Source organism: Camelina sativa, chromosome 16, assembly GCF_030686135.1.
Source record: "Camelina sativa cultivar CO46 ecotype springtype chromosome 16, ASM3068613v1".
In the NCBI taxonomy this organism is placed as follows: domain Eukaryota; kingdom Viridiplantae; phylum Streptophyta; class Magnoliopsida; order Brassicales; family Brassicaceae; genus Camelina; species Camelina sativa.
In genome coordinates, this window is record NC_141895.1 from 19,980,526 (window position 1) to 20,003,427 (window position 22,902).

Sequence of the window (22,902 nt, forward strand, 5' to 3'; positions counted from 1 at the left end):
TGATTAAAAACTGTTCCTTGGGAATATATTTATATCACTGTCACATAGCAGCCATAATTTATAAAATTTAGGAGGGCCAGTGAAGCATATGGTACATAATTCATCTCATCGATCAGTTTTGTTACGATTATACATGAATCCCACTTCAAAACAAATTACCTTTCCTAAAAGAGTTAAATGTATATTTGTCCTGAGAATCTTATGCCTTTGTTGTGTTACTCACTAGCTTCTACTCGAAGTAACCGAGAAATGGCACTTACATATTCATTTTATCATAAACCATATTAAAATACTAAAAAGGTATTTTGTATACAAGCTCCATTGCTAATGTGGTGACCACTTCTCCCTATAGTATTCCATATCCTTCGGTTCTCTATTTGTATGCGGGCTTAAACATTGTCCACGAAAAAAATATCGTTAGAAGAATTCTTTGACTAATTGATTTTTTGCATATCGCTATATAGAATTTTTCTTTCCTATCATCATCAGTCACATTGTACTTATAGCTTTTTGTGATAAGTTACTTGAATACTTGATTTTACAATAAATTAAATATGCTGAAGATAATTTTTCATAAAACCAAATCAAAGTTTTAAGACCTTTTTTTCATCATACTCTCCACTCACTGCAAATCAAATTCAATTTCGACGGTGCGACACTACCCTACAATAGTATTTTCAAAGTCCATTTCTGATATATATATGACTTTGTAAAACTTTGTATCTCATTGACCGTGAGTCCACAATTCTTAGGCATACTCTGATAAGTGCATGTTTCATTTACTGACCAAAGCATACTGAGATTACGTATTCACGTACCAAATTAATGCGATCATTGCATTCATATCTTGAGGTTCTTGTAGGCACCATCACTCGACCACGCTCCACCATCGTTTATCGACTATCATTTGACTGTACGTGTAAATACGAGAGATCTTTTAGTTGATCCCTCATCCATCAATTTGCCTTCCTCTGTGTCACATCTCCTCGTCTCTATTCACTATATGTAGTGAAGGGATATTTATCGGAAAATTCTTGATTTGGGTAAAGATGATCGGGGGTTGAGTGGTTGGGTCGGACTGCTCAAGTTGTTCCATGAAAGCGATCGACTGTTGTGTGTTTTTTCCTATGGATTGGGACATGAAACAGCTATGATCGTTAGCGTAGTTATTTTGTATGCCATGGCCGAATAGTACTGAATGTGCCTCTCCGTATGAGTGTAAATCTCTAGTCAACTCTGCATGGAGCTTTTGCGCAAGTTGTAATGACTAGAGATATAAGTGATGGGTGCTGGAGCCGAAGCTCCCAAGACCATGAGATACTTGTATCCGAGACCATAAGATAAAGGTGGCATCGTAAGTTAGCTGTTGGAACTGGTTCTTCTGGTTGAGCAAGATTGAATCGTTCGTAGTTGTGTGTGAAATGGGTTGCTTGACGTGACATCCATATGTTGTGTGTTCATTGGCAATCGAAAAATTACACCCTAACAGTGTTTATATTCTCAAGTTTTGTTTGATAAAAGCTTACATGACAATATTATGTTTAGCATATATTCAAAAGTTTCAACTAATAAAAGAAAAAACAAATTACTATCATGTCCCAGCATCCACCACCTGCCCAGTGATTATTGAAAGTGTTTTATACCATCGTAACAGATAAACGCATATTTTCATAATAATGATTCGCACAAACATTATTAACTTAGTTTTTTCTGTAGGGTTAGTTTTAACATTAGTTCCACAAAAACAAATAGAAAAAGTTCCTTAATATTAACTAGAGTTTGAACAAATACGGCTACTCATATATGCAAATTTTGCTGCATCGTCATGTCATCAATGTTCACAAACTGTCGTTTGCATCTTAATGCTAATAGTTTCTATGAACTCTGTTGTACTCATGGTTGTTTGGCTCCACTTAATCTCATATTCTAAATGATGATATGTTACTTTAACTGGTCTATTGCACAGTTGCACTAACCTCTTTCTACCAGCAATCTTTTCAACGGAATTTATGTTCTCACTAAAGTTCAAAGACTGTAAGCAGAGTAATATTCCGAAAGCAAAACATGTTTGTCATATATGAAACAAGTAGTGTAGTCCCAATTATACGAAGGCACCTAAAGCTAGTCTATACACTCAAGCATATCTCTTGTCTTTTGAACAACAGACAATGAACAAATGTTAAATCTGTTTATGAGTGAGAAAGATGAAAGCTTACATACTGAAAAAAGAGTTCTCTTAAAACCGAGAATTGCTTTGTGATCTTGCACCTGATACCCCAAGCATAGGTACTGTCTGTTTCTTTCTGATGTATATAGCTGTTCCGCTCAGCAGGAACAATCCTAGCATCATCGACTGTCCATTTATTCAATCAATCAAACGTTAGCTCAAAATATCTACAACTGAGATCCAAAATGAGTGAGGAAATAAAAGAGTCTTGTTTTGTTTCTTCTGTACCTCAAAACCAAGAACTGATATCTTCTCTTCATCTGCAGAAGGCACACAGCTTCTGTAAGTTTTGTAAGACTGAGACTTCTTCACTTTCGATACAGGCGAATCATCATCAGCCACCAACTTCCTCGTTTTTGTTTCTTCTCCGTCGTCGCGGTTCGATTGACCATTCTGTGTTTCATCTCCTTCATCTTTCTTGTGTTTATCAACTTCTTTCACCTCTTTACATTTGAAAGCTATACGATAACCAGTTTCACTACATCGATACTTCTCTTTCCTCTACAAGAAAACCACACCATACTGAAACAATGAATCTTCTTCACAACACAACAAATCATACCCAAATCCAATTCACTGTATAATAATCTAATTGACTGAGAAATCACTGATTAAGCTGATTATGTAACCCTAAATCACCAAAAATCAATCCTAATTGCGTAATCACCATCAAAATCAATACAAATCCGTCCCAAGAGCCACTCCAACGCGGTTTTTAGTAATTTAACTAATTCTGAAACCCTAAATTACCAAAATCAATCCTAATTGCGTAATCACGATCCAAATCAATTCAGATCCGATAACAAAAACAGAGCAATTAAGCAAATTAGAGAGGGGATTTGAAAAAAACCTTTTCGGAGGAATTACAGGAAACACAAGGACCTGAAGGAGAACATGCGAAGGTAACGTTACTTCCTTTTGAAGTTTCTTTGAAACCTAGAAGGAATCTACGACCAACGCTTCTGATCTCTTCTTCATTATCTCCGTCTCTGTAAATCAAAACGAGTCAGATCGAGAAAGCGAGATCGGAGTCTAAAGAAAAAAATTGTAAAAGTACGAAACTGTTCATGTGCTCTGACGAGAAGAGAGGATGAAATTGAAGCAGCGTAGATGAAGATGAAGAGGATGACCAAAAAAGTGAAGAGCTCTGAGAAGCCATTTTCACTGTTTTCGTCTTCGCAGCGAAGAAGACGAAAAAAAAAAAAAAAAAATACATTGCAGAAGAAAAGGAGAAAGAGAGTAATATTTTCAGAAAAGCCCTGATATTACCTACTATTTACCAAGTAAACCTATTACTTAAGAATGTTTTAAATTAAACCTCGGTAGTTTCAATCGGCCAGAGCTCTCGTTTTGATAACCTTGGTGACTCGTAACAGTTGGTTTCCCGATTAATATCATGTTAGATTCAACACTTTGAGCTCTCTAACATTATGGGTTACCTTAACTGTTAATTAGTGTTAGGTACGTAACTCTCAAACTTCACAGCTGATTAGGGCAAAGTGTCCCGTTGTGATTTATTAGGCAAGAGTATCTCATTCTTGAGAGAAAAATATAATAACCAAAGGTTTCACCTTTCAAGTGGTGATCAAAATTTAGGAAAATAACTGGGAGCAATATCACATTGCTCTCTATTTCACAATTTTATTACCATTTGAAAGTAACATTTTTTCTCTCTATATTACGCTGTTCTTAAAAAAATAAGGAACAATAGAATAAATATGTTCCTCCTAAAAAATGATGAGTAACAAATGTAACGAAGAAAAGAACAAATATTAAAATTCACTTTAAAATATATATATATATATATATATATATATATATATATATTTATTTATTAATAAAATTTCAATTTTGTAATATAAAAACTTTCATATTTGTATTAACCGAAAAAATATTTTTGATAGAAATTTTATGTTAAACTAATCTTAAGATTCTATTTGAAAACTGTATGAATAGTAAAACAAATTTAAGTTACTCTTAAACTATTATTTTATGTTAATATTATTTATTAATATTTAATATGATATATCTAACCTTTATTTTACAAATTTTATTTTAAAATGAAATGTAAAATTTATTAGATATACATTAAAAATAATATTATTATTATCATTGAAATTTAATTTATTTATTATTAAATATATTTAAAAAATATTTTTATTGTCTAGTTACCATTTACTATTTTGTTCATTTTCTTAAGATTTTATTTTCATTCCTCAAAAACTGTTCTTTTTATTTATTTTCTTTTGTTTTTCTAATGGTTACCGGTAGGAACCAAAAACTTCGTTAATGTAATGAGAATCCTTGTGTATTACACATTATAATGCTAAACAAAAACTCGCAACGTGCTTGAGTTAATTCAAGTCTTATTAACATTGTAAACGATTTTCGTTCTAATTAGCTCGTTTGAGCCAATCTAGACAAAAATAACTCTCTCAAATAAAAAAAAAGCTCAAATTTTATTATTAAAAAAACATCATAACATACTAAACCTGTTTGAGAGAGAAAACTTTATTATAAATTGGAGCAACAAGATAAAACTTTCTAGTTTCTCTCCAACTACATTATTAAGAAGCAAAAAAAAAAAAAAAAAATCTGATTAACCATCCGACTTAGTCACTTCATGACCATCCTTCACACACAAGTATCCCATAACAGCAATTGCAAGGATAAGGAGGAAACCGAATAAAACGAAGAACAAAATATTCATCATTGTATTTAAGAAGAAGACTATATATATATATATATATATATATATATATATATATTTTAGAAGAAGACTATATTAGAATGGAGGATTTCGTAGAACAGAAATAGAGAAATGAATAGTTGAGATTAAAGAATTTCAATTCTTACTTATATAGAGACATGGTATAGAAACTATTGTGTTTATAAATATTTATTATTTAATTTAGCATCTTGCAACTGCCAAATGTTGATACACGTAGTTTCCAATTTTTCTACTTGGTTTCATTGTTTCCCATTTATCAAACTAATATTTTATTTTTAATTTAATGAAAAACTACTAAAAATGTAAAAATCAATAAAATTAATATTCTCATCATCTCCACGTTCAGTTTTACACTTTTTGAGTTAGAAAATTTCCTTAAAAGAATTATATGTTAAGATGTGCAAAAATCTAAATTACATGCATAGAAACATTAATCGTCTTGAGCTTGGGAAGCCAAATTTAGTGCGAAGCCCAATACATTTCTGGTCTTCAATATTTTTGGATAATACAATATATTGTAGCTGTTTTGCTCTTTCGCCAAGTGATATTGAGTGCAATCCCTCAACGTATGCTGCAAACTGTAGTACGTGATCGTTCGTTCGCTCAAGAAACTATATTACTTAATAGATGCAATTTGATTGATTTTACAGCAACTCTTCCACAGGATATGTCTTTCTACTGTTTCTTTCCAGCTACATGTTATCAATAATGATGTTCTATCAACAATATGCATTGTATTGAATTCAAATCTAGCTAATGAAGCAAAGACTTAACACTATACTAGTACGTAGTTTAGTCACGAAACTACCTGTACTCTTTTTTTTCTTCAGATTATTATATCCCAATGCAAAATCATTACACAACAATATTTAAGCAAGAAGCTCTTCATTAGACAACCATTATCCTTATTAAGGATTTTTCCCTTGACATCAACCGTAAAAAACAGTATGACTTATCATCTTTTTTTGATTAAAATTCGAAATTTTTCTGTTAAACTAAAATGAAAATTTTACTCTTTTATCAAATAATTTAAATAGCCTTCGAACTAATGATACAAAAGCATATCATATTATGCTAACAAACTTCTCCATTAATAGTAGAGATGTTACAACACTCCGGAATACATCAATGTATCACATGATATACAAAATTTATACAGCACACGAAATAAGAAACCAACAAACACGGTTAAAAGTGAGAATGATAGAGAAGTAAGCAGTAAAGAATTGAGTAAGAAAAAAAAATTGAATAAAGAAGAAATGTAAGAAAACCTTTTTCTATCAAATTACAAAGACTACTCTCATTGTTCTTGTTTGTTAAAGATGAGAGGAAACTCATCACTATACTCAAGGAAGAAAACATATTGATCTCCCAAATTCTTCAAAGATTCATAAACTTGGATCATCAACGGTCTTTCCTTAGGCCTTGATACAACACAGCTACATGCGATTAGCAAAACTTGCATTATCTCATTGTCATATCCTTTACCATATATGCTTCTATCAATTGCATCTTTGCTTCTACCGTTACTCAAATGCTTACCCACCCAATCTACTAAACTCTCTTTAAACCCTTCTTGACCATTGTTAATCGAAAAAGGCTTTTGGCCAGTAACAATCTCAAGAAGCACAATTCCAAACCCATACACATCTCCATTTAAAGACACAACCATGGTACTTGCATACTCAGGCGGAACGTAGCTGAATTCACCTAACTCATCGTTACTAAATGAGTTATCCTTAGAATCCCTGGAACTCACTAGCTTCCCCAAACCGTAATCCATAACACGAGCATCAAAATCTTCATCTAAAAGAATCACATTCGAGCTAATGTACTGATGCATACACGGCGGTTGGCTTCCATGATGCAACCAAGCTAGCCCTCGAGCCGCTCCAACAGCGATTCTAACCCGAGTTGGCCAATCTATAGGACAATCCTGCAACTGAGAATACAACGTCCCATTAGCCATGTGCTTATACACCAACAACCTCTCATCTTCCACAAAGCAAAACCCGAGAACCGGAACCAAATTTGGATGCCTGATCTGATCTAACTTGCTCATCTCAGCCCTAAACTGCTTCTCACTAACCTCACATCCATTACTAAGCCTCTTAACCTCCAATGCAGACCCATCAGGTAAATCAGCTTTGTACGAAACTCCAGTTCTTGATGTACCAACGATATTCCTGGGATCAAAACTGTTAGTAGCTACAATTAAATCAACCAGTTTAATCTTCACTATTGGTTTCTGAAACAGAGTTACCTGAACAAGCTTGTGTGATCTTAACAAACCAATCCAATCACTATCATCCTTACTTTTTCCGGCGCCATAACCATTCTTGTTCCTCCCATCTCTTATAAAGAACCACCAAAACATCCCAAATCCAACACATAACGACCCAAAAGCACCAATAACGCCAGCGATCGCAATGATCGTCAAGTTTTTACCGGTAAACGCACCGCAACTCGATAACGGATTCCCGCAAAGTCCAGCATTGCCGCTAAAACCGTCTTCACCAAAATGAGAGAGCTCGGAAGGAATCGAACCGGAGAGATCGTTGTCAGCGAGAGAAAGTCGTCGGAGCCAGTTTAAACGGGTTAACTGAGAAGGAATCGAACCGGTTAACTTGTTCTTGTTAAGAGCTAAGGTATTCAAGAATTTACAGTCAACGATCTGAGAAGGTATCGAACCACCGAGTTTGTTACCGGAAAGATTTAAAGTGACAAGATAAGGAAGCCATGAACATATTTGCGAAGGAATCAAACCGGAGAAATCGTTATCGGAAAGATCTAAAGATTGTAAACTCCGACATAGCTTGAGAGATTCAGGGATTTGACCAGAGAGTTGCATTGATTGAAGCTGAAGAGAGATGATTCGATTCTCTTTAGCGTTCCAGCAAAAAACTCCGGTGAGTTTGCAGATTGATGAAGATGATGATGAGTTGGGGAAAGACCAGGAGCTGAGTTGATTTGAAGGATCTTTGAGTGATGCTTTAAGGCCTTTGAGACAGAGCACGTCGTCTTCGGCGTAAGAAAATGGGATTAAGATGATGATAAACAAGAAGATTACGATCGTCTTCATGATGGGTTTGGTTTGTTTCTTTAGGGTATCGTGTGAAGAGCAAAGCTTTTTTTTTTTGTTTTTCTTCATTCTATGGCGGAAGAGACGGCCATTGACTGTTAAAGTTTCAAGCTTTGTGGATGGCACAAATAAAAATTCAAACTTTGCTGACTTTAAAAACAAATAAAGTGTATCTTAAACTAAAACGATGTCGTTTGAGAGCAGTATTCATTTTTTTTTTTTCATTATTCAGGTAGTGAGTGTTTTCATGTCTTGATTGATAAGAAAAAGTAATAAAAGTAGGTACCAAAGCACTTTCTACGCAAGAATCAATTTCTTTTCTTTTTTTTTTTGTTTTAAATAAATTTTGTTTTGGTAAAAGTATGTATTATTTAGATAAATTGATTAAGATCAACGATTAATGTTGCACCAAAATTCTTTTATTTGACCAGAAAAATATATAAAACGTGTTGAACTGTTAGTGTGTCGGACAGTCATTTTTGGAATGTTTTTTTTTTTTTTTTTTTTTTTTTGTTAAACATGTTCTGTGAGCACTTAAAGTATAAGTAGCTTGAAATGTTGAATGCTTTTTTTGATATAAAAAGCTTTCAATTTAAATGCATATATATAATTAAAAAAAGAGTTATAGACTGATAGACATATGATTTGCGATTATATGGTTTGTGAAAGTAGCGAAAGAGTTATACAAAATAGAATTTAGAAAGGAGAAAGTTAGATCAAGACGAGAAATTAAGCCTCTACTAACTTTAGGAACGATTATGCTCGACCACCACGACCATGCTAGATATTGAACCGACAATTTCGATTACATGAATTTTGTTTTCTTTAGTTGAATTCTGTTTGTGCTAGAAATTATTGATTTAAATCAAGATTAACAGGGGAGAAAATCAGTGGCACTTTTGATTTGGAGTATCAAAATATATAGAGCCGTTGCGAATGATGAATGACCGTAACGGAGACTACGGAAAAGTTTCTCGAACGTTTCGTGTTTTGTGGTGAAAACAGACATTAACCTTGAGATGACTGGTCCTCCGTCTTCAACCCCGTCTATCCCTCCAGATCTGTTTTTTATTGAACAGTTTCAGACCCGTCTTCCGGCCTCATCCGTCCTCTCTCATGACATTGAGATGGTCGATTCCTCCCCTCCTCTTTCTGCCTCTGTTCTGGCTATAATCCCTCCATCTTCTCCTCCTCGTGTAGTGGTTATACCAGATCCAATTACTCAGATCTATGATGTTTCTCAAGGAATTCTGGGTCCCAATCCTTCTTCTCCAATTAAGGTTTCAGTCTCGGAAGTTCCTCCGACTCACCCTACTGGACCATCTAATGAGGAACCCACTCGTCCACTTCCAGCTGCGGAATTTAACTGGGCGTCTCACTTGAAATCAACTTGTCGTATTCCGAACTCTTCGGCTCCGGTCTCAGTCACTCCGGAAGGACGATTTCGGGTTAAAGTTCCAAATGAAGTGTTCGAAAGAGGAGCAAAGATCCATTCAGACTACATTGTTGGGATCTTCTATGGTAATCCACCCTCTTATGGTAAAATTTGGGGTGTTCTTAATTTCTTGTGGGGAAAAGATCGAAGGGTTACAGTCCACAATCTTACAAAGAATGCTTTTCTGTTCTACATTCCGTCACCTTCACTCCGTAGACGTGTTCTTCAACATGAGCTGTGGAGGGTTGGAGACTCTCCTTTCTTTGTTACAGAATGGAAGGCAGCTTATAGTTTAAACCCCCCTCTCTGGAGAAAGCCCCCATATGGGCAAAGGTTTCAAATACCCCCTTCGACCTGGTAACCGAGGAAGGCTTGAGCTACATTGCTAGGCCGCTAGGGCAAGTCGTGGACGCTAAGCCGTTCTCCAGTATCAACTCTGCTGAAATCAAGATCATCGTCGATCTAACAAAGCCGCTTCCAAATGATCTAGAAATAGAGAGGGAGGATGGATCAATCTGTGTTGTTTCGGTAACCTACCCATGGCTCCCACCTCTTTGTCCGGTTTGCAAGCAAATTGGTCACAAGGCTGCTTTCTGTCCCCAATCTCCTCAGGAGAAAGTTCCAAAAGATCAGGTTCCCCCAGAACGACAGGGGAAAGGTAAATCTTCTTCTTCTCATAGAGGCCCTGTCGGAGAGCAAGTGGAGAAAGTTTATGTCGCAAAGGTGACTAGTGAGCAAACCGTCAAGGGTGACATGTCTTCGATCAGGGAAAGTGGAGAAAATTCGTTGGCTGCCGTAGGTCAAGGTCAACTTAATATTGTGGTAGTGGACACAAGTACAGGCTGTGCTTCAACTGTTGGCCCAAGCTTGGGAAATGTAGGGTCACCCGAGGTTTTGGATATCGCAAAGGGTCTTGATGTTTCTTTGTCAGGGGTAGATAAAGCTGGTACTGATTCTACTGTTGCTTGTGCTCCGATTGTAGTGAATCAGGATGATGAAGCACCTGTTTCGGTTCTGAAGGGTGGAGTCACCCACTCAACCGTATCAGCTATTGCTGAGTCTAACTTTATTAAGGCATCGCGCACTGTCCCATGTAGGGTGCTAGCAACACCCTTTTCAAAGCTAATGCCATCCTCCAACCCCTTTAATGTGTTGTGTGAAGAGAAAGAGGCAGAGGACCGAGTCTTGGAGGAGTCTCAAGCTTGCGAGACAACTCATTACTCCCCTTCAACATCTTCTTCTTCTGGGAACAAGGGCAAACAGAAAAAGTGGAAGTTGGGTAAAAAATCACCAATCAATGGTGGCGGTCATTCCCTGGATTTAGGGAAGCGTCACAACCTCAACTAATTATCTATGTCTGATACTTTTTTTTTGGAACGTGCGGGGTATAAACGAAGTAACAAAGTATCGAACGCTCGCTAACTGGATAAATAGTAAACCAGTAACTTTTGGAGCGCTTTTGGAAACGCACGTTAAGGAGCCTAATAGTAACCACATTTTGTCTTCTATAGGACCAGAAGGGTCTGTAATAAGTAATTATCAGCATTCAGAGCTAGGAAAGATCTGGATCATCTTCAAGCTCCCAACGAAGGTGAGATTTTTGTTTTCTGACCTGCAATCTATCTCAGTAGAGGTTACCTTGGAATCAGGTCAAAGTTTTGTCTACACAACGGTCTATGGTTCAAATGTGCAAGAGGACAAGCTTGAACTGTGGCAGTCTCTCCGTGATACTCACTTATCTTTTGGTTTATCTTCTCTCCCATGGATGGTTAATGGTGATTTTAATGAGATTCTACATCCCTCAGAGACCTCGAATCAAGCTATCATTCGCTCAACTAGTGCTATGAGAGTGTTTGGGGAATGCCTTGCAGATACCGGTCTTTTTGATCTCCCGTTTCAAGGTCCTTGTTTCACTTGGTCCAATCATCAAGAGATTGACCCCATTGGCAAGAAATTAGACAGATGCTTAGTGAATGGCAACTGGATTAATGTTTTCCCAACCAGTCACTGCTCTTTCAAAGCTCTAGAGTTTTCCGATCATGCCCCTTGTATCATCAACATTTTCACGAAGCCTCCAGACTATGGCACAAGACCGTTTAAGTTCTTCAACCTTCTTACTAAGCATCTGTCTTTCTTAGACACAGTAAAAGCAGCTTGGGTAGAGGCAGGTGAGAAAGCTTCTACATTATGCGCGTTTACCTTTAAGCTTAAGCTTCTGAAGAGACCTCTCAAGTCTTTGTGTAAGGCCAATTATAGTGAGATCGAAAAAAGAGTCTTTGAGGCAAGTGAAATGCTGAAATCACTTCAACTAGCTGCTCTCTCTGATCCTTCCCCTGTAACTTTTTTACATGAGAAATCTGCAAGAGAAAACTGGGTTTTGCTAAGGTTAGCTGAGGAGAGCTTTTTCAGGTAGAGATCGCGTATCAAATGGTTGGCGGAAGGTGACTTCAATACTGCATTTTTTCATATGACCATGAAAATGAGGAATGAAATCAACGCGGTGAAGTATATGGTAAGACCCGATGGCTCAAGAGTTGAATCTGCAAAGGATATTCACACTTATGCTGTTGTGTATTTTGAAGGAATTCTAGGCTCGGTCAAGGGTCAGTTTTGTCCACAGCTACACGAGTTCCTTGAATCGCTTAATATGCCTATTTGCTCGCAAACTCAACATGGGTTATTGCTTGCTCTGATAACCTCAGAGATCATTAAACAGGTTCTGTCAGGGATGCCTTCAAATAAAACCCCAGGTCCAGATGGGTTTACTAAGGAATTCTTCACATCTTGCTGGGTTATTGTTGGAGAAGAGTTAGTCGCAACGATTAAGAACTTCTTTTCCTCCCCTTTTATTCCCAGAGCTCTGAACTCCACCTCTCTTGTGTTAATCGCGAAAAGGCCAGGAGCTAACTCCCTTTCTGAATTTAGGCCAATCTCGTGCCTCAATACAGTCTATAAAATCATCTCTCGTCTAATGGCAGATAGACTGAAGGCTATCCTTCCTCATATTGTGGCACCTAATCAAACGGCTTTCGTTAAGGATAGGTTGCTTATGGAGAATGTCCTTCTTGCTTCGGAGGTTCTGAATGGTTATCACAAATCCAACTTGTCGAGTAGAATCACCTTGAAGATTGATATATCTAAAGCGTTTGATTCCGTGAGATGGGATTTTCTACTTAGCTATCTCCAATTGTATAACTTCCCGATGGAGTTTATAAACTGCATTCGAGCGTGTGTTGGCTCACCATCTTTCTCCATCAGTATCAATGGAACATCGTCTGGATTTTTTAAAGGTAAATCAGGGCTGAGACAGGGCGACCCCCTTTCCCCTCTTCTCTTTGTCCTGGTTTTGAACGTATTGTCCTTAATGCTGAATCAAGCAGCTCTACAGAGCTCTTTCAAGTACCATCCTGGTTGTGAAGAGGTGCAGTTAACCCACTTAGCATTTGCTGATGACCTCCTAATCTTCTTGGATGGTTCGTATGAGTCTTTGGTTGGTGTCTTTGCGGTTTTGTCTAAGTTTGAAAGGATTTCTGGTCTCTCTGTCAATCTAGCAAAGACTAGCATGTTCTGTTCGGGGGTGTCAAATCAAGTGTTGGATCAAGTAAAGGATGATTTTAACCTTTCTCCAGGAACCCTCCCAATCCGTTACCTTGGTTTGCCTCTGTGTTCAAGGAAACTCTCAGTTGCAGATTGTGATCCGCTATTAGCACAGATTCGCAAGAAGTTTAATAGTTGGACGCACAAACACTTGAGCCTTGCTGGAAGGTACACTCTTATCTCATCGGTTATTGCTGGAATTATTGGCTTCTGGAGCTCTGCGTTTTTCCTGCCAAAAAAGGGTATTAGGCACATAAACTCTTTATCTAGTGCTTTCTTTTGGCATGGTTCTCTCGATTCTGCGAAAGGTGCAAAGGTGGCTTGGGATTCCATATCTCTACCAAAACAGGAAGGAGGGTTGGGATTGAGGAAATTGTCTTCTTGGAGTGATACATGTGGGCTTAAGCTGATCTGGTTACTTTATTTTCGAGCTGGCTCTATTTGGGTGGCCTGGATGAGAAACAAATATTTTTCTTATTCAACGTTTTGGGCTCTAAACGAAAAGAACTACCGTTTTTTTTGGATGTTTCGGAGACTCTTGAAGCTGCGTTCGAAAGCTATTTCATTCCTTAGGATCATAATAGGGAATGGCGATGATACTTTCTTCTGGTGGGATCCTTGGACACCGTTTGGATCTCTAATCCATTATTTTGGACCAACTAGCCCAACACTCCTTTGCATCCCCCTCTGCTCGACTGTCAGGGAGTCGCTTACTCCTACGGGTTGGAACCTTTCACCAGCAAGAACGGAGAAGCAAATCATTTTCTATTCATTCATCACTACCGTTTCCATCTCCCTATCTAGTGACAAAGTGGTTTGGATGATTGATGAAGTGGCCCAAAAAAACTTTCTGTTCGAGGAATGTGTGGAACCATGTTAGGGACCCTCATCCTTCTGTTCCCTGGTCAAACTTGGTTTGGCACAAGACCAGAATTCTGAAGCATGCATTCACTGTAATGACCCTCACCAAGGGGTGAAATTTTAAAATAAAAACCCCTGGTCTAAGGACGCGCAAGGGACACAAATGGAAGGCAAGGGAGGAGAGTAGAAGAATTACAAAAGTAATGTCCGAGGAATTCTGGACGAGTCAAGAGATGGCCAGTGGTACCCTGTACCATGTACCATGTACCGTACCGGACGTACGTACGCGTCAGAACGTACCGGCCGAACGCTGAACGACCAAGGACGTACGAGGACGCGAATTCAAGGTGGGAAGGAGCCCACTAATGGAGGATTAATTTATTCAAGGTGGAGGATTAATTTAATCTAATGGGAGTTAGTGGAAGAATTAAATAATTCAAGGTGGTTAGTAGAGTTTAGTGGGTGGATTAAAGAAATCAAGAAAAACTTAGTGGAATCAAGGTGTAAGCTCGATTTCTCTCCATGTGTTTATTCATGCTCTAATAGCGACTAAGGAGGAGAGAACGCTCCACATGCATTGGCTGCCGCCACCGCCTAAATCCTCTATAAATAAGCCTCCATCTCTCTCATTTTCGCACAAGTCATCAAGGGGGTAAGGAGAGAAAATTTGAGAGAGAAAGTGAGCGAAAGAGAAGAGAAAGAAGAGAGGGTTCGCGAGGAAGAAAGAAGAGAGTTGCCGCCGAAAGAAGAAGAAGAGAGGAGCAAGCTGAGACTATCGACAATCGGCCAAGGTTAAATCGATAAGGAAATCGATTCTAACCGAAGAAGAAGATCCGAGTGTGCCGCGAGAGAAGCAGCGTCGAAGAAGGCTGATCATCGACGGTTTACTGTGAGTTCAGGCACATACTTCGCCGGCTTAGATGGGGAATTAAAGACATCCATCTAGTGCGCGGTTTGCATGAAGCATTTAGTTGCATATACTTGAAATTTCTTTGGTATTTTTCTTGTTTAAATGCATGCGCGAGAGGTTACACCGGTTACTAGATCGAAATGGTCTAGTGACAAGGGTGATAACTAGTTAAGATACTTGTAAAGTTATGAGCTTAAAAACCATATAAACTCAAGTATTAAGTTCGGTGAAGTCTTAAGGCATCTTATTCCGCGAGAAATTCCGGCTAAGCGTTGTAAGATTTGGTATTGCTATCCTTCCCATTCTGTACCACATACAGCCGCGACATGCAACCCATGTTCGTGTGTGTGTAGGGTTGGTTATGAAGAGCTCGGAAGTTACTGGGCTCGCTACCCAGGCCGAGGCTGTCTACACGACGGTGTGGCTTTGAGTGTTATCCGATCGCATGCCTTAGTGGTTGTGATTCGGAGAATCATGAGGGGTTAAGGGAAAAAGATGCATGCCGGGCCCAATAGAATAAAACTTGTTAAAAAGGTTGTTTTAGTTCAAGTTAAATTGTTGCATGTTGTTGTTTGTTGTGCATGTAGTTGCGATTGCTTGTAGAACAATCTTGCTTGGCTTATTAGCTTCCGCATGTCGTCTCTAACTGTTGGGTAGTATGCGCTTGCTCATCAAATATTGTTGCATATGCTTACATGTTATTCGTATATGTTCACAAGTTATTGTGTATGTTCGTATGTTGTTGCTTATGCTTGCATGTTAGTTACTTATGCTTACATGTCTTTCGTATATGTTCGCATGTTGTTAATACGTTCGCAAGTTGTTGTGTGTTCGCATGTTGTTGTTTAAACTTGCATGTTGTTGTTGTTGGGTTTTGGGATTGGGGTTTAATTCTTTGCAGGAACCCTGAGCTCACTAAGTAATCTTAGATTACTTACGATAAATATTTGTGTTGCAGGTAACCCTAGAGGGAACTAGAGGGCGTGGTGAATGATAGGACTCCGGAATAGATTTTATTTTGTGTCTACTGTAAAACTCAAGTATGTTGTATGGCAACTCAAACTTTGGTGTTAGGCCTTGTGAACCTTTTGTGTACCGTTTGTAGTAAACCTTTTTTTAAGTATCAATGAATCGGACTTTCTTTAATCGAACGAGTTGTACTGATATAGACTCTGTCCGAGTCGGCTCAACACACGGTGTGTCCGTAGGGTTGCAAAGCCTTAAGGACGTGTCATGTGGTCGGGAACCTCACCAAAGGACCGGCCCAAGGGCTTGATTTGTTCTCGTACCCGGCTGGACCATTGGCGAATGTTTCCAAAGTAGCGCCTCGGGGCTGTGCTAGGGCCTTGGTGGTCATAGTACGGTTTGGGGGCGTTACAACGGTGGTATCAGAGCATGGTTATGATGCTGTATATTACTCGTGTTTTCAAATGTTTTATCGAGTCAAATGGTCGCAGTCGACACGTAGGAGAATCCGGTTCGTTCATCACTTAGGGTTAGATGGGATTAAGAAAACCCTTTGTTGAACGTGGATGCAGATGTCTCGTCAAGGATCAGAAAAGACCAGGTCGACGCACCGTTCGCTGGAAACCGGGAGGGGTTCAGGTCAGCAGTTTGGTCCGGAGGAATGGGGTTCGCATTTTGGGGATGCCCAAGGGGAGGAATCGTTTCCAGGCATATTCGAATCGAATATGTATATGCCTGAATGGGATGTACCCGTCAGGACGCCAAGGTACACGCCATCAAGTTCAACTCGGTTCAGTGCATCGGAGAGTATGTATCCGCCAGGATTTGCACCGTCCGTTACCCATCCGAATCAGAGCATGTCAAGAGGAGACCCAGTTCGTGGGGAAGGCCCGAGTGAGCCGAATATACCAGAGACCCAGCAGACGCTTAAAATGATTCAAGACCTTTTGAGTCACATGATCCAACAGCAGCAGAACCAAACCAATCGTTCAGTAGAAGATCCATCCGATCATCTTCTAAAACTGGTAATGATGATGAGGAACCTAGGGTTCCGCAAGTTCAAAGGAGATCCGAACACAGTGTTAGCAGACGCATGGATGAAAGAATTGGAGACCCACTTTGAAATGATCAAGTGTCCGGAGGAATTTAGAAGACCGGTAGCAGTTAACTTCCTAAAAGACGATGCTCGTGCATGGTGGGACAGCGTGGTTCCTCGCTATCGATATCAGACTATAACGTGGGATATATTCAAGAGGGAGTTTAAGCAAAAATACTTTCCACCAGAATCGCGTGATCGACTAGAGAATCAGTTCCTGCGACTGGAACAAGGTGAAATGACTGTTCGAGCCTATGGGAGAGTTTTTTACAAGACTTCGGAGGTATTTGTACCAAGGAAACGACGATGAGTTAGCGATGGCCCGGAGATTCTTTAATGGACTCAGGCCAGACATAAAAGGAAGGTTGCACGCTGTGACATACCAAAGTGTCGCAGAAGTAGAGGAAAGAGCGGTAAGTGTTGAGGAAGCCATTGAGACGGAAAAGGAGATTACGGCCCAAGATAAAAAGAAAGAACCAGTCCAGCAGACTAAGATTGTGAACACTCGAAGGGTGAATCAGGTAGCAGGACGAAATTGGGGCGCGGGCCGTGGTAAGGTTAAAATGAATGTTAACCAGGGAGGAGGTAATGTGAGTAACATAGATCCACGGGGATGCTATGTGTGTGGTCAAGTTGGCCATTTTGCGCGAGCTTGTCCAACCGTTGAGGAAGCAAAGAGCAACAATCTGTCAACCGTCACATGCTTCTACTGTGGCGAGTTAGGACATTATGCGAACTCATGTCCATCGAAGCCGGCCAAACCGAACGCCCAAACTGTGAACCGTGCCTAGACAGCGAACCAAGCAAAGGAACCCCCAGCAAAGAAGCAAGCAACCCCAGCAAAAGTTTTTGCTTTAGGAATAGAGCCACCTAAACCTCCACAGGCCGCGAAGGGCCCTATAACAGGTTTGATTGGGTTCTAACTCTCTTGTGATTGTTTATGATTGCTTGTGTGTTTGTGTGGTTAGTTTTAGCATTGCATTTTGTTATATTTGCCTTGCGTTTAGGAACATTACTTGTTGGTGGTAACCCCACACATGTACTGTTCGATTCAGGAGCGTCCAATAGTTTTGTGACTCCCGAAGTGGCTGACAAGTTTGGAGACTTGTGTGAGGAGGAAGAAGTGAACATCAATGTCTACACTGCTGGTAATCAACCGCCTCTGAAGACAAGAAGATGGTTCAAGGAAGTGTCGATAGTCTTGCAGGATACGAACCTCCCGGTAAATCCTCTAGTGATGCCGTTGGATAGGTTCGATGCTATTTTGGGAATGGATTGGTTATCGGAACACCAAGCCCATATAGACTGCAGCAGAAGCAGAATTATATTCGAAAATGGAGGGAGGACACCTCTAGTTTTCAAAGGGATCAGCCCGAGTAAAACGGCATACTTTGCATCGGCAGCAAGGATTGGAAGATCGATTGAAGAAGATGAGGTTTATTTGGTCACTCTTACCGCCATGGGAGGAGATGACCGGGAAGGCATGGAAGTTGAGGACATTGCCATAGTCAAAGACTTTGAAGATGTGTTTAAACCGTTGGAAGGATTGCCTCCATCCAGAAGCCATCGTTTTACCATAAATCTGGAGCCCGGAACTACCCCGATTGCTAAGGCACTGTATCGTATGGCACCAACCGAGTTGGCTGAACTCAAGACTCAATTGGAGGACTTGTTGGGGAAGGGTTTTATTCGACCAAGTTCATCGCCATGGGGAGCCCCAGTGCTATTTGTAAAGAAGAAGGACGGGAGCATGCGTTTATGTATTGATTACCGAGGAATCAATAACATAACCATTAAGGATAAGTATCCACTGCCGCGGATTGACGAATTGTTAGATCAGCTAAGAGGAGCAAGTTGGTTCTCAAAGATCGATTTAGCCTCCGGCTATCATCAAATCCCGATAGCAGAACCAGATGTGATGAAGACAGCGTTTCAAACAAGATATGGTCAGTATGAGTTCATGGTAATGCCGTTTGGTCTTACCAATGTGCCGGCAGCATTCATGCGGTTAATGAACGAAGTGTTCCACGATTACTTGGATCGATTCGTGATAATATTCATCGATGACATCCTTATATATTCACGAAGTGCGGAAGAACACGCAGAGCATATGAGGAAGGTATTAGAAAGGCTAAGGGAAATGAAGATGTTCGCTAAGTTCAGCAAGTGTAAGTTTTTGCAGAGGGAGATTGGATTCTTAGGGCACAGAGTTTCGGAGCAGGGCGTGTCCGCCGACCCAGAGAAGATCGCCGCCATTCAAGATTGGCCAAAACCAACCTCAGTGTCAGAAGTTAGAAGTTTCTTAGGCCTTGCAGGTTATTATCGAAAATTCGTAAAGGGATTTTCATCTATCGCAAAACCTTTAACACGACTCACCGGTAAAGGAGTACCGTTTATATGGAGCGAAGATGTGGAAGAAGCTTTCAGGAAGCTAAAGGGAGCGCTGACAACAGCACCAGTATTAGCCCTACCCGAATCGAACCAACCATATTCTGTGTTCACAGATGCGTCGAGAGTTGGAGTTGGATGTGTTTTGATGCAAGGAGATAAAGTGATTGCCTATGCCTCTAGACAGTTAAGGAAGCATGAGGAGAACTACCCCACACATGACCTCAAAATGGCAGCTGTGGTGTTTGCGTTAAGAACATGGAGATCATATTTGTATGGAGAAGAGGTTCAGGTGTTTACGGATCATCAAAGTCTTAAGTACTTATTCACGCAACCGGATCTTAATTTGCGTCAAAGAAGATGGATGGAGTTTGTAGCTGATTACGATTTGAAGATCCAGTACCACCCAGGTAAGGCAAATGTAGTAGCAGATGCGCTAAGCCGAAGAAGAGCACAAGTTGATGCCGAGAAAGACGTGGAGTTTCTAGCAGACGAATTAAAGAAAGTAAGGCTTCTAGCCTTAGAAGGGGAGTCTAGTGAGCCGTTGGGATTACAAGCTATAACTCAAGCAAGCCTACTACACCGCATTCGGGAAGAGCAACCCAAGGATGAGAACCTGAAAAAGATTATCGAGGAGTTAAAGAGTTCAGGAGAACCAAATGCTAGTGGTTATCATTTAGCGGATGATGACACTTTACTGCTCAACGGGAGAATAACTGTACCTGATCGGAACGGACTACGAGAGGAGATACTAGGAGCCGCCCATAGCTCAGTATTAAGTGTACACCCGGGAAGCACGAAGATGTACAAGGATGTACGAAGATACTATCATTGGCCTGGACTAAAGAGAGCAGTAGCAAAATGGGTAAGCCAATGCGACTCATGTCAAAGAATCAAAGTAGAGCATCAAATGCCAGCAGGTTTGCTTCGCAACTTGCCCATACCAACTTGGAAATGGGACTCTATCTCGATGGATTTCATTACTGGTCTACCGATAAGAAAAGGGCGAGTCAATGATGCAGTGTGGGTAGTGGTTGATCGTTTGACCAAAGTAGCCCATTTGGTTCTAGTAAGGAGTACGGATCAAGCACCCGTCTTAGCCGAGAAGTATATAGATGAAATTTTGAAGCTTCATGGAGTGCCAGCAAATATTGTTTCTGACCGCGACCCAAAGTTTGCATCAATATTTTGGCAAGATTTGCAAAGGGCATTGGGAACGGATGTTCATATGAGCACCTCATTCCATCCAGAGACTGATGGACAGACGGAAAGGACTATCCGAACCATAGATGACATGATCCGACTATGTGCTTTAGAATGGTCATCGGATTGGGAGAAGAATTTGCCGTTAGTTGAATTCGCGTATAACAACAGTTATCACTCGAGTGTCGGCATGTCACCATTTGAAGCAATGTACGGAAGGCCGTGTAGAACGCCGTTGTGTTGGACCAAAGTTGGAGAGAGGACGAGTTTCAACCACAAGTTGATCGATGAGACAACAGAGAAGATCAAATTCATTCGCGAGAGCATGAGGAAAGCACAGGATCGCCAGAAGAAGTACGCAGACCGTAAAAGGCGAGAAGTAGAATTTGAAGTCGGGGACATGGTGTATTTGAATGTTGCACCGCAAAAAGGGAAGGATCGTTTTGGTAAAGTGGGAAAGCTTGCGGTAAGGTTTATCGGACCCTACCGGATCGAGAAAAGAGTTGGAGAAGTAGCCTACCGACTAGCTATGCCCGAGGTAATGCGATTGCATAAAGTCTTTCACGTTTCACAACTACGGAAGCATGTACCAGATCCTAGCATGATTGTGACTGAGCCTATCGAAGAATTGGAGCCAAATCTCACATATCCCGAAGGACCATTTGTAATAGGGCAAAGGAGAACTCGAAAGTTGAAAAACAGAAGCATCCCTCAAATCCAAGTATTTTGGGGAAAACAGAACCGTAAGGTCACTACTTGGGAAGATGAGGATAGAATTCGAGCCAAGTATCCTCAGTTGTTCGTCGAAGAAGATGAGGCAGGACCATCAGAACCTTATGGAATTCGGGACGAATTCTTTTAAGGGGGGGAGAATGTAATGACCCTCACCAAGGGGTGAAATTTTAAAATAAAAACCCCTGGTCCAAGGACGCGCAAGGGACACAAATGGAAGGCAAGGGAGGAGAGTAGAAGAATTACAAAAGTAATGTCCGAGGAATTCTGGACGAGTCAAGAGATGGCCAGTGGTACCCTGTACCATGTACCATGTACCGTACCGGACGTACGTACGAGTCAGAATGTACCGGGCGAACGCTGAACGACCAAGGACGTACGAGGACGCGAATTCAAGGTGGGAAGGAGCCCACTAATGGAAGATTAATTTATTCAAGGTGGATGATTAATTTAATCTAATGGGAGTTAGTGGAAGAATTAAATAATTCAAAGTGGTTAGTGGAGTTTAGTGGGTGGATTAAAGAAATCAAGAAAAACTTAGTGGAATCAAGGTGTAAGCTCAATTTCTCTCCGTGTGTTTATTCATGCTCTAATAGCGACTAAGGAGGAGAGAGCGCTCTACATGCATTGGCTGCCGCCACCGCCTAAATCCTCTATAAATAAGCCTCCATCTCTCTCATTTTCGCACAAGTCATCAAGGGGGTAAGGAGAGAAAATTTGAGAGAGAAAGTGAGCGAAAGAGAAGAGAAAGAAGAGAGGGTTCGCGAGGAAGAAAGAAGAGAGTTGCCGCCGAAAGAAGAAGAAGAGAGGAGCAAGCTGAGACTATCGACAATCGGCCAAGGTTAAATCGATAAGGAAATCGATTCTAACCGAAGAAGAAGATCCGAGTGTGCCGCGAGAGAAGCAGCGTCGAAGAAGGCTGATCATCGACGGTTTACTGTGAGTTCAGGCACATACTTCGCCGGCTTAGATGGGGAATTAAAGACATCCATCTAGTGCGCGGTTTGCATGAAGCATTTAGTTGCATATACTTGAAATTTCTTTGGTATTTTTCTTGTTTAAATGCATGCGCGAGAGGTTACACCGGTTACTAGATCGAAATGGTCTAGTGACAAGGGTGATAACTAGTTAAGATACTTGTAAAGTTATGAGCTTAAAAACCATATAAACTCAAGTATTAAGTTCGGTGAAGTCTTAAGGCATCTTATTCCGCGAGAAATTCCGGCTAAGCGTTGTAAGATTTGGTATTGCTATCCTTCCCATTCCGTACCACATACAGCCGCGACATGCAACCCATGTTCGTGTGTGTGTAGGGTTGGTTATGAAGAGCTTGGAAGTTACTGGGCTCGCTACCCTGGCCGAGGCTGTCTACACGACGGTGTGGCTTTGAGTGTTATCCGATCGCATGCCTTAGTGGTTGTGATTCGGAGAATCATGAGGGGTTAAGGGAAAAGGATGCATGCCGGGCCCAATAGAATAAAACTTGTTAAAACGGTTGTTTTAGTTCAAGTTAAATTGTTGCATGTTGTTGTTTGTTGTGCATGTAGTTACGATTGCTTGTAGAACAATCTTGCTTGGCTTATTAGCTTCCGCATGTCGTCTCTGACTGTTGGGTAGTATGCGCTTGCTCATCAAATATTGTTGCATATGCTTACATGTTATTCGTATATGTTC

The 22,902-nt window shown here is 40.2% G+C and overlaps 3 protein-coding genes across 5 annotated transcripts; 1 reads left to right on the top strand and 2 right to left on the bottom strand.

The window, feature by feature from the left end:
• Positions 1 to 2,030: 2,030 nt before the first annotated feature.
• Positions 2,031 to 3,386, bottom strand: LOC104750851 (structural polyprotein). The gene is given in 5 exon segments (XM_010472697.3): positions 2,031 to 2,353; positions 2,456 to 2,728; positions 3,078 to 3,216; positions 3,290 to 3,365; positions 3,368 to 3,386. Coding segments are annotated over 5 exon segments (624 nt in total). The 3' UTR covers positions 2,031 to 2,236.
• A 2,621-nt stretch (positions 3,387 to 6,007) lies between these two features.
• On the bottom strand, positions 6,008 to 8,160 carry LOC104750852 (putative LRR receptor-like serine/threonine-protein kinase At1g69990). 3 transcript variants are annotated; one of them, XM_087493360.1, is made up of 2 exons: positions 7,222 to 8,160; positions 6,008 to 7,144 (listed from the first exon to the last, which is right to left on the bottom strand). In XM_087493360.1, the coding sequence occupies exons 1-2, from the start codon at positions 8,107 to 8,109 to the stop codon at positions 7,100 to 7,102; spliced, it is 933 nt and encodes a 310-aa protein (XP_087349486.1). In that variant the 5' UTR covers positions 8,110 to 8,160; the 3' UTR covers positions 6,008 to 7,099. The 3 variants fall into 3 exon arrangements, with proteins under 3 accessions (XP_087349486.1, XP_087349487.1, XP_010471000.1); XM_087493361.1 differs by having other exon boundaries at positions 7,222 to 7,892; XM_010472698.2 differs by having other exon boundaries at positions 6,008 to 8,149.
• Positions 8,161 to 9,059: 899 nt separating this feature from the next.
• On the top strand, positions 9,060 to 11,888 carry LOC147925760 (uncharacterized). Its single transcript, XM_087492759.1, has 3 exons — positions 9,060 to 9,719; positions 9,809 to 10,754; positions 10,987 to 11,888. The coding sequence occupies exons 1-3, from the start codon at positions 9,060 to 9,062 to the stop codon at positions 11,886 to 11,888; spliced, it is 2,508 nt and encodes an 835-aa protein (XP_087348885.1).
• The last annotated feature ends 11,014 nt before the right edge of the window (positions 11,889 to 22,902 follow it).

Excerpts from the sequence above, each read along its gene's own strand:
- LOC104750852 (XM_010472698.2), bottom strand. The coding sequence starts at position 8,109 with ATGAAGAAAAACAAAAAAAAAAAGCTTTGCTCTTCACACGATACCCTA.
- LOC147925760 (XM_087492759.1), top strand. The coding sequence starts at position 9,060 with ATGACTGGTCCTCCGTCTTCAACCCCGTCTATCCCTCCAGATCTGTTT. Across the intron at positions 9,720-9,808 it reads TTCAACATGAGCTGTGGAGG|GTTTCAAATACCCCCTTCGA; the intron begins GTTGGAGACTCT and ends ATATGGGCAAAG. Across the intron at positions 10,755-10,986 it reads ACAGAAAAAGTGGAAGTTGG|GACCAGAAGGGTCTGTAATA; the intron begins GTAAAAAATCAC and ends TGTCTTCTATAG.